A 14,638-nucleotide genomic window follows, 5' to 3' on the forward strand; every position below is an offset into this window, starting at 1 on the left:
ACTTCCCCATCTTTAAAGTGGGGATGATGAAATGTCTTTCTCGCAGTTATGCAAGGGTTAACTTGTGCCTGGCATGTGTTAGGTAGTAGATAGCCTTAGTTATGGTTGTCAGCAGTGACACTTCCTCCTCCCAATGTATAGCAGATTGAGAAACAGAACAGATGCAGGAAGTAGAGGACGGTTATCAACTGATAGCTTTCAAGAAAGGTTATGGAGAGGGTGTGGTACAGATGGGTGCTCAAAAACTTCACAATACTTTAATCCTTGATTAGAGAAACATCTTCTAGTTCTCAGTACCCACTACATTGCAGAGCTAAGAGAAACCCACATGTACTGCTTTATGGGAGAGAGAGAGAGAGAGAGAGAGAGAGAGAGAGAGAGAGAGAGAGAGAGAGAGAGAAAGAAAGAGAGAGAGATTGGATGCAGTCAATTTCTCTTCCCCCCTTCCAGTCAGACAGGACATTTCTCCTCCCAGGATGGGCTGTGTGTGGCACGGTAGAGAATCTGGAAGGGCCCATGGCACACTCTACTTCTGATGTGGATCTTCAATCTCCTTGCTATTCCAGAAACATGAGAAATAGTGGAAAAGTATTTGATCCTAATAAACAGTAACAAAAGAGAAATTTATTGGATATTTGCAATGGACTAGGCTCTGCTTAGTAATTTTTAATCATTGTTTTGATGTTCAGTATATCCCTCAGTAGGACGCACCTACATTTTGCAGGTAAGAAAACTGAATCTCAGTAATGTGAGTTACTTGACCCAAAATAACCAAGGGACCAGAGACTGGAAGCCAAGTCTCCTTGGTAGAAAGACCACATTCTCGGGTATTGGTTCTCTACTGGGGGTTTTGTAGCCTCTCTGGATTCACCACAGGCTTTGAGTTTAAGGTTCTTTTCTGCTTTCCAGCTTGTACTGGTTTCCGCCTCCGACCTGTTGCTGGCTTACTGTCCTCTCGAGATTTCTTGGGTGGCCTGGCCTTCCGAGTCTTCCACTGCACACAGTACATTAGGCATGGATCTAAGCCCATGTACACACCCGAACCGTGAGTATCAATCTCCAGCTACCAATGCCAGTCACAATGGGTTCTAGTCCTACCTGCTCTAGGCATGCTGCTTAGGTTCATTGCAGGCTGGTTGATTCATGATTGCTGCATGATTTGTTGCCTGCTTTATTTGATCAGAATTCTGAGAGAAAACTCATACCCTGGGGATTTGCTTGTGCCAAATAAATTTGGATGCACAGATTCAGACATCCTGTGAACCAAGGACTGGGATCTCCTCAGGCAGCAGGAAAGGAGGTTCCATCAAGCCTCAAAGTCAGACCTCTGAAGTTCCAAATCGGACAGGACCAAGAGTAGCCAAGAGATCTTGGCATCTCCTAAATACGCATCTAGATGATTCCGGTCCTTTGCCTAGATTATGTCTTGGCCAGAAGGAGAGAATGCTTCCCATATGGGCTTCTAGCCATCTTGTTATTCATATAGAAACTGACCCAAAGAGATCAGTATGATGTCCCAAATTAGTTCCTCTCCTTAAGACATTAATGGCTACTAATTAGAAAGGATTTGTTGCTATAGACCTGGTACTGATTTAGATAAATGTAGCCCCTCCCACCTTTTTTGACTGTTGACATACTCCAGGCCAAGAAAAGAGCAACACCTTTTAAAAAATAGATCTTATTGAAAAAAAACTGGACGCATTATCCCTCTCCAGTTCAGTGAGTGACAAGGAGATTTGGGATGGGAGAAATCTGTGACCCAAAACTCACTCAGGTATCTGAGAAGAGACCCATATGAATGTTGGCTTCTTGGCTCTGCACCTCAACCTCTCCGGTCTCCCAGGACTCCTGATGGCTCTACCTCTGCTTTCTTTCTTTCCCTTTATCCCTTATATTTCAAGGGATCCTTTACTCGGCACATAGCTTCCTCTTGAGAGTAAAATCCCAGGTCTCAGTGAGCTATGTCTTCCTGTCAATGCTTCTTATAAAATCATTGAGTCTAACTTGGTTTAACCTGGCCCTCCTCTAAACGCTATGCTTTCTGTTTTAGGGACATTTGCCATGAACTGTTGGGACACGCGCCCTTGTTTTCAGATCGCAGCTTTGCCCAGTTTTCCCAGGTAAGGAGAAAAGACTCGGTTATAGGGTCGGGACTGCATTGCTGGAATGTGTTAATCCCTGACAGAAGGGCTGTCACGTGCTCTGTAAGAGTTGAAGTGAGACACAATTCCATGGTCCTACCTGAGAAGATTCTCACTGAGAAGAGGGTGTGGTTCTGTGGACCAGGCTAAACAGTCATTCTAAGAATTGCAGCCTGCAGTTGGTGATGGATCATCCTCTGACATGCCTATGCTCAATGATCCTGTCAGGTGTACATTGGAAGCCTTCTTACTGATGAAAGCATCTCTGATCTCTAGGCAGACGTCACCTCAGCTGCTTACAAATTTGCCTAGTACTTCCCATCCAGTGCTCCTTTTAGAGACTTGGGTGCTTCCCATCTTGTCAGGTAGTCCATCTGGATGTGTACTTGAACTGGATAAGATGACATTTGCCAAGAGTCCAATGGCAATGATCTTATGTATAATTGACTAGAGAAAGAAGGAAACAAGGAGAGAAAGTGCCCAACGTGTCATTGTCCTGTCAAAACAGTGCCATGGCCTCAGCTCATCTTTTCCAGTAATGAGAAAACTTGAAACTGTTTTCTGATGAGTTAAAAAGTTCTTGTAATTCTCTCTCCTCTCTCGTCACTGAGAAGGGGTATCACCATTGTGTGTGTGTGTGTGTGTGTGTGTGTGTGTGTGTGTGTGTGTGTGTAGGGGGTGTTTAGGGAGATGGCTCAGCAGTTAAGAGAGCATATGTCTCTTGCAGAGGACCGCAGAATTCACATCAGGCAATCAATAGCCACCTCAAGGGATATGATGACTATGGTCTCTGCAGGCATCGACGTTCATATGAACATTCTCCATAGAGACACATGGGCATCCAGATAATTTAAAAGGCTAGAAAAATACTTTAAAACACAGCTGGGTAGCTGGGATTTTGGAAGACTGAATGATGGCTCTAAGGTATTAGAGGCCAAATCCAGAGCTTGGATGAACTGGAGCTGTGTGAACTGGGACAAGTTGTGAAGCCATCCTGTGCCTCAGTTTCAATGGATTTGAACCAGTAGTTCTTCTTAGTCTTCTTCCTCACTAGAAAGTGACAGTCAGAGGGTGACTCGGGAGTGAGGGCTGCTCTGGTAGGAAGTGGAGAGAAATGACGGGGTGTGCAAATCTTCAAGCATTTCCCATCAGTTCCAGGAAGTGTTTCCACTATGGAACAATGAAGCTGCCACTTGATATTTGCAAAGAACCAAATAAAAAGTTCAACTGATTCCTTGACTCCTTAGCAGACTTAGGCTCTCCAAACAAAAACACTTGCTACTTCCATGTGAGCTTTTGAGATCTTCAGAGCCCGGAAACCATTGGACTTTAGAAGTGGGAGTGTCTGGTTGAACTTTAACTGTGGGAGTGTTATTGCCAATAGTGTAGTTAGAGCTGCCAAGATATTGTTGATTTCTCAAGACAGTTTTAAAGCAGGGACTTGTTACTATGACCGGGAGAATTAGAAGCTTTCTCCTTGGAGAATAGGAAACTTGAGTTCTTGACACCAGAGATACTCTGTCTAGCTGTAGAGCAGATGGCACTCTTCCTTGCATTTTGGGTAACCCTGGAGAGGAGTGGACAATTAACGTCAACAGACATTGCAGGATCATCTGCTTGACACTCTCAGCTTCGACATGGATGGTCCCAAGGCTAAAGTTGTTCTGTGAGAACATTTTTTTTGATTTAGAAGCAGCAGTTTCTTACCACTGTAGGACAGTATGGGGGTGGTGATGGAGTACAAAGGGGTATTGGGGGCCCTTGTGTAAGTTCTCGGCTTACAAAGAATGATGACAAGCTATTGGATGTTGTGGCACATAACTATAATTTTGACACTTGGTAGATGGAAGAAGGAAGATCAGAAATTCTATCCTATCCTTGCTTATACAGTCAGTTTGAGGCTATCTTGGGATACACAAGATCCTATCTTTTAAAAAAATTACATTAAGAGAAAAGGGCAAGGATCTGATCTCAGTTTATCAATGGATTCCATTAAACTCAGGGTTGACATATCTAGGAATAGAGTAGAGTACAGTTAGAGTAGAGATGGAGGAGAAATGGGGTAGCAGAGCCAGGCTAGGGGATATCAGACAGTGCTTTTTCTAAGGACAGTGTAGGCCAGTCTCTGGGTGGGGCCCAAAGAAGGCTATGGTGATACAGAGCACGTAGCCTCTTGCTTCAAGATAGACAAAATTCTTAGCCCTCCTCCCTGTCTACATCCATTCCTTTGGTGAGCTTAGCCAATCTCATGGCTGTGGATACTATTGCTAATATAATATTGAACATTCACGTCCTTGGCTTAGACTTCAATGCTACATTCAGACTTACATATGAACCATCAATTCAGAATCTCCAACTCTCTTGATGTTGATTAAACATCTCTATATTTCTGTCCAAAGCTGAATTTTGAATCTTCTTCAAAGCTTGTCCACCCATAGGTTTCCTTGTATGAGTCCATGGTAACTCCATTCTTCGACTTGCTCAAATCAAAAACACATCTGGGGGTTAATATGATCTCAGCCACTCTCATTCTGCAGCTGTTTTTGATAGCTTCCTCACTGGCATCCCACCCTTGGCCTTGACCCTGCAGTCTATTTTCACAAAGTAGCTAGACTAAGTCTTTGATGACCTACATTAGCTCATGTCCACTCTGGAATAATTTATATACTTTTATGAAAATACCAAAGAAGAAAACCAACACAAGTTATCAAAAATCCTAGAACGGATTTTCATTTCACTGAAAAGAAAAACCCAAGTCCTTAAATGTCTAAAAAGTCCACATGGTCACATTTTGGATATTCAATTCAGTGTTACCTACCAATACTCTCACGATGCTCTAGCTGTGGTTGCCCTTCCCTCTCTGCTCTTTGAAGACCTCATTCCCCTTGCCTAGAGAGTGTTCCCACTAGCTGTACGCTTCTGTTTGCTCTGCGGTATCCCTCTTCCTATCATCAGTGGAACCAATAACATTCAAGTCTTTCCCCAATTACCACCTTCTTGATGATGCTTTCCAAATTAATAATGCTGTGTGACCATGCACAGGCTACCTTATTATTCCTTTTTGTAAAGTGAATGCAAAGGAACCAAGTACTGGTGACACACTTCTCTGCTCCTGAGATCTGTGCCTCCATGCTCTATGATCCAGCCGGAGTGGACTTCTATGAATATGCAGGGTCAGACTGGGCCCTTCGGAATGTACTCGCTTAGTCATGCATTACTTGTCCATGGCTGGGTGCCCGGTTCATATGGGCTTTGCCAGTGACTCTGTTTCTCCACACACAGGAAATTGGGCTTGCTTCTCTGGGTGCACCTGATGAATACATCGAGAAACTGGCCACAGTAAGTCTCTCTTGTCCATAAATGGATTATAGGAATACCATTGGGCTGTGGCCTTCAGATTTTTGAAGATTTCTTCTCTCTCTGGCAGTTAGGCCATTTGAAATAATGATAAGAATGTGTTAAGTTGCATTCACATGAATGAAATGTCACATTTTGATTTTTCTTTAAGGGGCTGATTTTTTTTTTTTTTTTTTTTTGATTTTTCGAGACAGGGTTTCTCTGTGTAGTTTTGGTGCCTGTCCTGGATCTCACTCTGTAGACCAGGCTGACCTTGAACTCACAGAGATCTGCCTGGCTCTGCCTCCCAAGTGCTGGGAATAAAGGTATGTTTCGCCACCACCGCCACCCAGCAAGGGGCTGAATTTTTAAGTGAGCTTGCATATGGATGTTTCCACATTCTTTTGAATAGGATCTCTTTGAAAACATCAACCAGCTGTTATAACTGCCCTGGAAATCCTTTTCTCAAAGTTTGCCAGGAACTGGCTGGATTTATAGCTTTGTTCAGTGAATATTTATCTCTCAATGTCTGTACTAGCCTTAGGGTCTTTCTCAGACAGAAGGTAAAGATGGGGCAGTCCTCTCATGATTGCCGAACATTTCCTCTCACAAGAGAAGCAGGGGCCATGCACACACAGGAACCATGGGAATACCAGATCTGCACACTTGGCAATTTCCTTCCTTACATTTTCCAGTTTTAGTATATCCTTCTCCAGGCATAGAAACATGTTTCTTATCATATGTTTGGCCTGGAAGACTAAAAAACAAAACTTTGTGTTAAATTTAAAACTACAATGGATGCAAGGCTAACATTGAGATGTGTCTGGCTAGAAGCTCACATACTCCCTCCTTCAGAAAGGCTACAAACTTCTAGGTTTTGCCCACTGACCACGTATCTGCTTTGAGTTTCAGAGCAAGTGGCTTTTGTTTCTTTATCTCTAAAAATCGGCATGAAGCTCATTACCCATCTCAAAGTATTTCATGTGGATCTAAGGAGTTAACTTTGTGTGAATGTGCGTTTTTACATTTTAGGTATCTTAGAGAAGCAGCTTTCCAAGGGGTTCTAGAAAAAGTGGTTAGAATTTATTAATTATAGGGAGTAAAGTCCTCAGATCCAGAGTACCTCATTATGCCCCTCACTGATGGTACACTGGACTAGGAAGCCGATGGATGATGGAAGAATCCACCATATTGATACACTTGACTGGGAAAAGACTGGTGTCTTTTCTGTGCCCTTGGTTTTGTGTGTCACTGTAACATGTAAGCGTGTTGCCTTACCTTTCTAGGCTGAAGGCTTGCTGGGTATGGTGAAGTCATATTTGCCAGGCTCTGGTGACCTTCTTGGGCTTAATGTTCTGCAGTCTAACAAGGAGACTTAACTGTTAACCCACCCCTAATTCTCCAAGATGGTGACCATCTCCAGCATCTCACTGAGCCCTGGTCTCCTCTTGTTGTCAGAACTCCAAGACTGTCACTTAGGCCAAGTACCAAAGCCATGTTGGACTAGGAGGTGCTATAAGAAGAGGGTGTGATCATTTGGGAAGACACATAGCGATTGACTTCAGCAGTACCCCCATGTATTTGCATAGCAGAGGAGTATGCACCTCATGGATTCTCTCACTATCCAATTCCTTAACCACTAACTTCTCTTCCTTGATAATATTACCAGATGAACCCTCCCAATATAGGAATATCTTAGGAATCGATCATTCCAGTTTGGGCCACAGACAGGAGAGTAAAAGGCATGGAGAAGTTTCTGTCAAATAGAGAAGAACATGTCTTTAGGAAATTCTGGTACATCTCACAAGTCTTATCACGCCATGATTCATCCATCCCTGATTTAAGAAGTGACAGCAGAAGGCATGGGGCACAGAAGGGATGCTATGTCTCACTGATTCTGAGAACACATCTGTGCAGACTCCTACCAACAGATATGTCCTGGTTCTTTGGGTATCTGATGTCTTGTTCATCCCTTGAAGTGTCTTTTGCTGGCTTTCTGTTCCAGATTTACTGGTTTACTGTGGAGTTCGGACTCTGCAAGGAAGGAGATTCCATAAAGGCATATGGTGCTGGGCTCCTGTCATCCTTTGGTGAACTACAGGTTTGAGTTTGACAGAAATCAAGCATGGGTAATTAGAAGCAAGGATGTGGAGGCCCATTCTCATCTTTGTGGCTTTGCTAATGTGCTCTTAGTACATAATTAGAGGTGTACTTCCTTGGGCAATTGGTACCTTAGCAGCCATGATTTGACCACAACTGTGTTGTTAAAGATAGAAACTCAAGTACAAGTCTACAGGACTCTGTGGAGGAGAGGCCTCCTGAGCCCAAGCTGACCTAGGCATACAACTTTGTTAAGAATGCAAACATACACCAAGAAATATGGTCGGCTCCCACAATGTCTATTGCACTCCTTATTAGAGAGTGTTTGAAATGAATTGTTCCCTTCTTGTTAACTGTCGGTTTTAGATGAGCTGTGGAGAGTGGAATCTAGTACATGCTAAATAACTCGGTTTCCTCAATTTGCACTGGGGTAGGGAAAATGTGAAATGGGAGAAGCTTTGCAGAGGATTATGGGATGCAGGTGGGAGCACAGGCCCTGACTGAACTGAAAACTTTTCACTGGGTCGCTGCAGTACTGTTTATCAGAAAAACCGAAGCTTCTACCCCTGGAGCTAGAGAAGACAGCCTCGCAGGAGTACAGTGTCACCGAGTTCCAGCCCATCTACTATGTGGCAGAGAGTTTCAATGATGCCAAGGAGAAAGTGAGGTGAGATTCCAGAAAGAAACCCAAGACTGACTGTCCAATTAAAATACACCCAGTGAGGTGGGTGTGAGCACCCCCCAAAGTCAAATGGGGTGCTCCGTAAGAAGAGACGTAGAGTAGTCAAAATCACAGATGTGCATCGTGTGAGACACAGCACCAGCTGGGTGAAAAGCTCCTTTCAGGGAGGCAGACTTGAACTCACAAGTAGTGAGTCATGCCCCTTTGAGCTGAAGACTGTCACCACCCTAATCTCACAAAAGAATAAGGAATGTGAGGAACAGAGGAGGTGAGCCTCTTGCCTGTGATCACAAGGACTGTAACTGACAGGAAAGGGGCCCAGAAAGCTTGACTTGGGAACTTAGGATGCTGCTCTTGCCAAACCCGGGCTGACTCACTGCCTGTCCTGATAATTGTCATTTTTCAATATAGTAGCTTTTGCTTTCATCATAGGCTAACCTAGAAGTAATACCCAAGGTGTCTTTGGAGTGCTTGTTAATTATACTGATTGATGTCCCGCATAAAGGCCCTCCTAGGAGATTCCTACAGGATTAGGAGTCATGCTTAGGGAAGGCAAGAAAGCACCCGGATCAGAATCAGGTTGCCTGGGTTCCTTCACAGCACTGCAACGGACTTTAATGGCCTAGGTACTCAGTTTCCCAAGGCCCTGCCTCCTCGTTTATAAAATAGTGGTAACCACAGTACTTAATTCTTAGCACTTTTGTAAAGGGTTGCTTCATGATATTTTTAAGAGGGTTAGAGCTGTTAGAATTTAATGTGGTCCTCAGTTCATCTCAGACACCCGATCCCTACCACTGCAACGTTTTATTCAATTGTCCAGAGGTGTGTGTCTGTTTGCATTGATTGTCAAGTACCTTAGATATTTTTCTAATTGTATTCTGTGGCTAGGTTTCATTTACTCATTTATCTTATTTAATGCATGTCCTTTGTGCTTTTACACACACGTCCAAATGACGGCTTCCCCAGCCGACCTCATTCAGCTGCATTCCACATCTCAGCCCCAGCTTCTGCTGCTGTTCGAGGAAGTTACAGGGCTCACAGCTAAGTAAATGCCATTCGGCTCATTCAGCATAACCTCTCTCTAAATGAGGCCTTTGGTGTTGGTTTCAGGGCCTTTGCGGCCACAATCCCTCGGCCCTTCTCAGTGCGCTATGATCCCTACACTCAAAGGATTGAGGTCCTGGACAACACTCAGCAGTTGAAGATTTTGGCTGACTCCATTAACAGTAAGTAACTCACAGCCCCTGGGACTACCTTCTTTCCCAGGATAGAGGCGTGTCTTCTCACCTGTCCTACAGGGACAAAAGGAACATCTCCATGCGTGCCATAGGTTCACCGGAAGGAAGGAAAAGAACTATGCAAATTGCCTAACCTGCCCCTTTGCCTTTGACCTTGTGGCATCCAATCCCATCTCTCACCACTGCTCCACCTCCCCACACCCAGCCTGTCACTCTCAGATTCTCCCTCATTGTTTGCCTCCCTGCCTCCTCTTCTTTATGTCAGTTGATATCACCCAGCCTGGAATCTGTCACACTGAGTACTAAATTCTGTCTGCTGCATTGGCTGTGCATACCCAACTCATCTACTGCTGCTGACCTTCTGCTCTCCCTTGGTGGTGGATGTTATAACAGTTCCTCAAGGAACATCTCTGGTTGTCTTGTTCACACCTGGTTCTCTATAGCCATTGAAATTACCCTCTAGCAACATGGATCGGCTTCTGGTCCCTGCCTGCTCTCCTGTCTTTTGCCCAAGGCATCTTTTCTGCTTAAAATACTATTCTTCTATGCCTACCTGAGATGTCCAAAGCCAATTCATTTTGTATGACTTGGAGGGTGACTGGCTTGTATGTCCTTCCTTTTTCTTTATAATCTTGTTGATCTTCCTCTCAGAGGATTTCACCATTTTAGAACTGTCTTTCTGTGTCCCCAATTAGACCTGAGCAGAGCTAAATATCAGGCTCTCTGTTAAGTCCCTAGAACCTAGTCTTATTCATAAGAATTACATTAGATACTGAAGAGCTTTTGAATCAATGGGTGAGGAATGACTGCAGGGAGTCACTAAAACTGGTTTTATATATTAAACCATGTTTCTGTAAGAAGAGAAAAAATTTTGTATACACAATTAAAACACCGCAATTCATAATATATAATGGCTGCACATATAACCCAGCTTTTTAAGACAGAGTTTGTAGGTGTTGTACGGCATGATGGCTGGTTCTGCACAGCACCAAAATGTGCATCTTATGTGTCCAGAACCAAAACTACAGTCAAGTGGCATCACACAACACAGTCAGGTACAGCCAAAACCACCTGGGATTCATAATGCATCTAATTCTCAGTTTTTTGTTTCCATTATCAGTATGGTGGGCATGGTGGCCGGAATGCAAACACAGTACTGGAGAAGTAGCTGAGAGTTCTATATCCAGATACACAGGCTGCAGGAAGAGAGAGTGAGCCACTGGGCCTGGCTTGGGCTTCAGAAACCTCAAAGCCCACCCCTAGTGACACACTTCCTCTAAAGGCTACATCTCTTCCAACAAGTCCACATCTCCTAATCCTTCTCAAGTAGAGCCACTCCCTAATTTCTGTTCATTCAAATATTTGAGCCCATAGGGGCCATCCCTATTCAAACCATCACAAGTGCTGAAAAATATTTATAGTCCTGAATTATAGTCTCAAATTAAACTTTCTAAATGTGTGCAGAGGCTTGGGACCTCAGGTGATTCTTGCAAGGAAGACTTAAATGAACTCCACTCTTTCAGGTTTTTAACAGCTTAGAGTCTTGAAGCTGTTATGGATAGGTATGTCAAAAAGAGCACACTGACCTAGGCATTTGCTTAGAAAACTTGTTGCTTAGAAAAATACCTTTAGCCAAGAAACAGCTTGTGAAAGGAGGAAGCAAACTATATGGCAGTCCTAGCACTCATTACTCATACGACCTGAGCTAGTGTTGGCTCTGTGAGTGCTCTGAAGTTTGGGGTGATACATCCCACTGACCCTATTGAGCTTTGCATTTATTAATGAGTGGATAATTTTTGTACTGTTTTTCTTTGTAGGTGAGTTTGGAATCCTTTGCAGTGCCCTGCAGAAAATCAAGTCATGAACAGAAAATTATGTCATGGGTAGAACTTAGGAGGTCAACCAAAAATATGTTGATAGAAATACAATAACTACTTCCTTTCATCTGAAAAGAAAACTGTAATTTGAAATGTTAGCTTTTATTACTTCTGCTAACACAGTGAAACATCATCAAATAAATCAAAATTCTCTTAAATGAAAGTATATTAAACTCTTCTGGTATAGACCTTTCAAAGTCATCTTTGATTTAGACATCTCAAACCTTCAATTTAGTTTAAAATGTAATTTCTCACTTCTCACCAATAGTCATAAAAATTTGTGATCCTTATCATTCTGGATTCATTTATTTGTTTTTACCTCCCAGGTAAGCCCTAATGGAATATATATATATATATATATATATATATATATATATATATATATATATATATATATATATATATGGCTAAATGTGAAACATAATACTGTCCTCAGGAATGAATTGTTACATTCAGTATAGATCTCAATCCACAAAGCTTAGCTTCTGCGTTCATTCACTGTGGCTCTGAGAACTGATTCATTACCCTACCTATGCAAATCTCCTCTGATTTGAGACTCTATCAAGATAATAAAGTTTTAGCAATAAAGTTTTAGATAATTATATAAAATATTCTGTGTGCTTTATTTATGTATGGTATGTTGCATGCTATAGATCTGCCCACCCAATCCAGGTCCCACAACTTTTAATGTCATTTTCATGTTATTTTACAAGTATGTTTGAGAAATATTTTGAAGGAACTTGTGATTCAGAGGATATTAGATAAAGATAGTAGATAGTCATTAAATGCTTGGAAAATACATTTTAAAATAGTAAATCCACTAGAAATGTGAGGATTTTATTTATGCTTGAGAAAAATATCAATGTCACATTTTAAAGTTTCAAATCCTTCTTTGAATGAAATATTTCTCTTACTGCTTTAGAAATCCACTAACTGGAAAATCTTGTGACACAAATTAGTGGCTCAGGGGCCCAGCCTACTGCATGGATCATTGTGATAACTGAAATTAGTTGTGAAGAGCCAACAGACTTTGATTTTTATTGGTTATGAATTTTACATGAATATATGTAACATATGAGATACAGTGGGGATGTTATTGTCTTTAAAAGTGTGATTTAATATTCTTACATAGTTCACAATTAATTTTTAAAGCAATTAAGTCTTAGGGGATTTATGTGGTGCTTCTTCAAGAGTTCTTCTCAGACCAGTTGTAGCATCAGTAGTAAACCTGGAGCAATCTCTTATCTCTTCTCATTTAGAATTACTGGGCAAGATGCCCAGGAGCATCCCCATGTTATTCTTTTATATTTACTTATTTACTTACTAACTTACTTACAGGGTCTTTTTGCATGTGTCATGTGTGCATGCCTGTGTGTTTATGTGTGTGCAATTATAAGCATGTGTAGATGTGTGTGCCTGTGATTGCTCATCTGAAGGTCAGAAATCAATGTTGGGTATCTCCCTCTAATATTCTCCATCTTATTTTTTGAGGCAGGGTCTCTCATTAAACCTTAAGTCAAGTAGCCCATGATCTCTCGTCTCCATTTCTCCATGCTGGTATCACAAGTGGGGGCAGTTGCACCTGACCTTTTGCTTGAGTGATGGGGATCAAACTAAAGACCTCATGTTTATACAGCAAGAATATTACCCACCACACTATCTATTTGCCCTGCAGTCTAGGATGGAAAAAATGGAAGAAGACACACAGAAATGGAGAGATGTTCTATATTCATGGATTAGAAGAAGTAATATTGTTAAAAAGTCCATCTAAGGATGTTTTCCCCTTCCACAGTCAAGATTATATGGGTAGCACAAATGGACTTGGTGGGAGTGTTGAAAAAATAAAGAGAATGTAGAGTTGGGAGGGATGAGTGCAGAGGTGGAGCTGGATCAGGAAGGAGTCATGGGAGGAGAGTGGGGGTGAATATGATTAAAGCACATTGTATGAAATCAACACAGATTAATTTAAAATGTTCATGTAATCTAAAGCGATTAACAGATCTAATGAAATCCCTGTCAAAACCTCACTGATCTTTTTTTAGCAGAATTGGAAAAATAAATCCTGAAATTCACAGGCTCCTCAAAGATCCTCATTAGCTAAGGGAACCTTAAACAAGAAGAATAAAGCTTGAGGCATTATATTACTTGATCTCATAATGTCCTATAAACCTTAATAATCAAAATGAGATGGCGTTATCTGTGAAAAAGGCATATACACAAATGGACAGACTAGAGATCCCAGCCAAAAAAACCCACATTTATGGTAAGATGATTTTTGACAAATTTGCCACATATATTCCAAGAGGGGAAGACAAACTTTTAAAAATAATATTGGAGAAGCTAAATATACATATATAGAAAAATATAGTTTGGCTTTTATCTCATATATATATATATATATATATATATACATACATATATGAAAAGCAATTCAAATTGGATTAAAGATTTAAATGTAATGAGACAATCAATAGAGTGGAAAAGAAATCTGTGTAATAAAAATCTCTTCAAAACATATATATTTTTTCCCAGCCAAAATATAAAGAGCTCAACTGAAGGGGAAGAAAAATATCTGATTACAAAACATGAAAAGGTTGGAGCACTGCAGCTCCAGACTCCATCCAGAGGTTGTAGACCATGGCCTTAAACACCCACTGGACAATGTAGGCAGGACCATGGACAGCTCCTTCTCCCTGGTTCTTGTGCTATGACTCAATCTCCAGTTCTAACCCCTAGAATAAGCATCGTGGTGATGGATCTGTCTTTCACCAATTACAGAACTTCCTTTCTACCACTAGGTGTTTTCTGAGTTTCTAGAGTCCATCCTTCAGCTAAGAGGCCCACAATGTTATAAAGCCAAAGAGCTCAAAAAGGAATTCCTCATGAAGGACAATGTTTGCCGCTGTATGGATCTCAGTTTCCATACCCTCATACAACAAGTGACAGTCTACTGGGACATTCAACAGAGAAAGCAGCTAGGGGATCGTGATATTAGAACCCAAGTCACTGTTTTTTCTTCAGGGGTAATGGGGTGGTGTGATGACTTGTTGAAAAGAGACCAGGCCTGCTTCCTTTGTGGTCTTGTTCACTTCCGAGAAAGGAAAAGATGAAAGAGAGATGTGTCAGAGTCTTCCACACAGGAGAGATATAGAGAAAAAGATAGATAGATAGATAGATAGATAGATAGATAGATAGATAGATAGGCAAACAGACAGACAGTTTTATGTTTGTGTCCATGTAGTTGTATGTATATGTGCTCATGTG

General features: G+C 41.7%; 1 protein-coding gene across 4 annotated transcripts in view; it reads left to right on the forward strand.

The window, feature by feature from the left end:
* Window positions 1–11,718, forward strand: part of Pah (phenylalanine hydroxylase) — an 82,037-nt gene extending 70,319 nt beyond the window's left edge. For all 4 annotated transcript variants that reach the window (XM_036170130.1, XM_036170133.1, XM_036170131.1 and 1 more), the window contains 7 exons: window positions 910–1,045; window positions 2,051–2,120; window positions 5,424–5,480; window positions 7,483–7,578; window positions 8,111–8,244; window positions 9,370–9,485; window positions 11,315–11,718. In XM_036170130.1, coding sequence (XP_036026023.1) covers window positions 910–1,045; window positions 2,051–2,120; window positions 5,424–5,480; window positions 7,483–7,578; window positions 8,111–8,244; window positions 9,370–9,485; window positions 11,315–11,361 — 656 coding nt within the window. In that variant the 3' untranslated portion in view covers window positions 11,362–11,718. The remainder of the gene's footprint in view (window positions 1–909; window positions 1,046–2,050; window positions 2,121–5,423; window positions 5,481–7,482; window positions 7,579–8,110; window positions 8,245–9,369; window positions 9,486–11,314) is intronic.
* Window positions 11,719–14,638: the final 2,920 nt, after the last annotated feature.

This window comes from Onychomys torridus, chromosome 20 (genome assembly GCF_903995425.1).
Source record: "Onychomys torridus chromosome 20, mOncTor1.1, whole genome shotgun sequence".
NCBI lineage: Eukaryota > Metazoa > Chordata > Mammalia > Rodentia > Cricetidae > Onychomys > Onychomys torridus.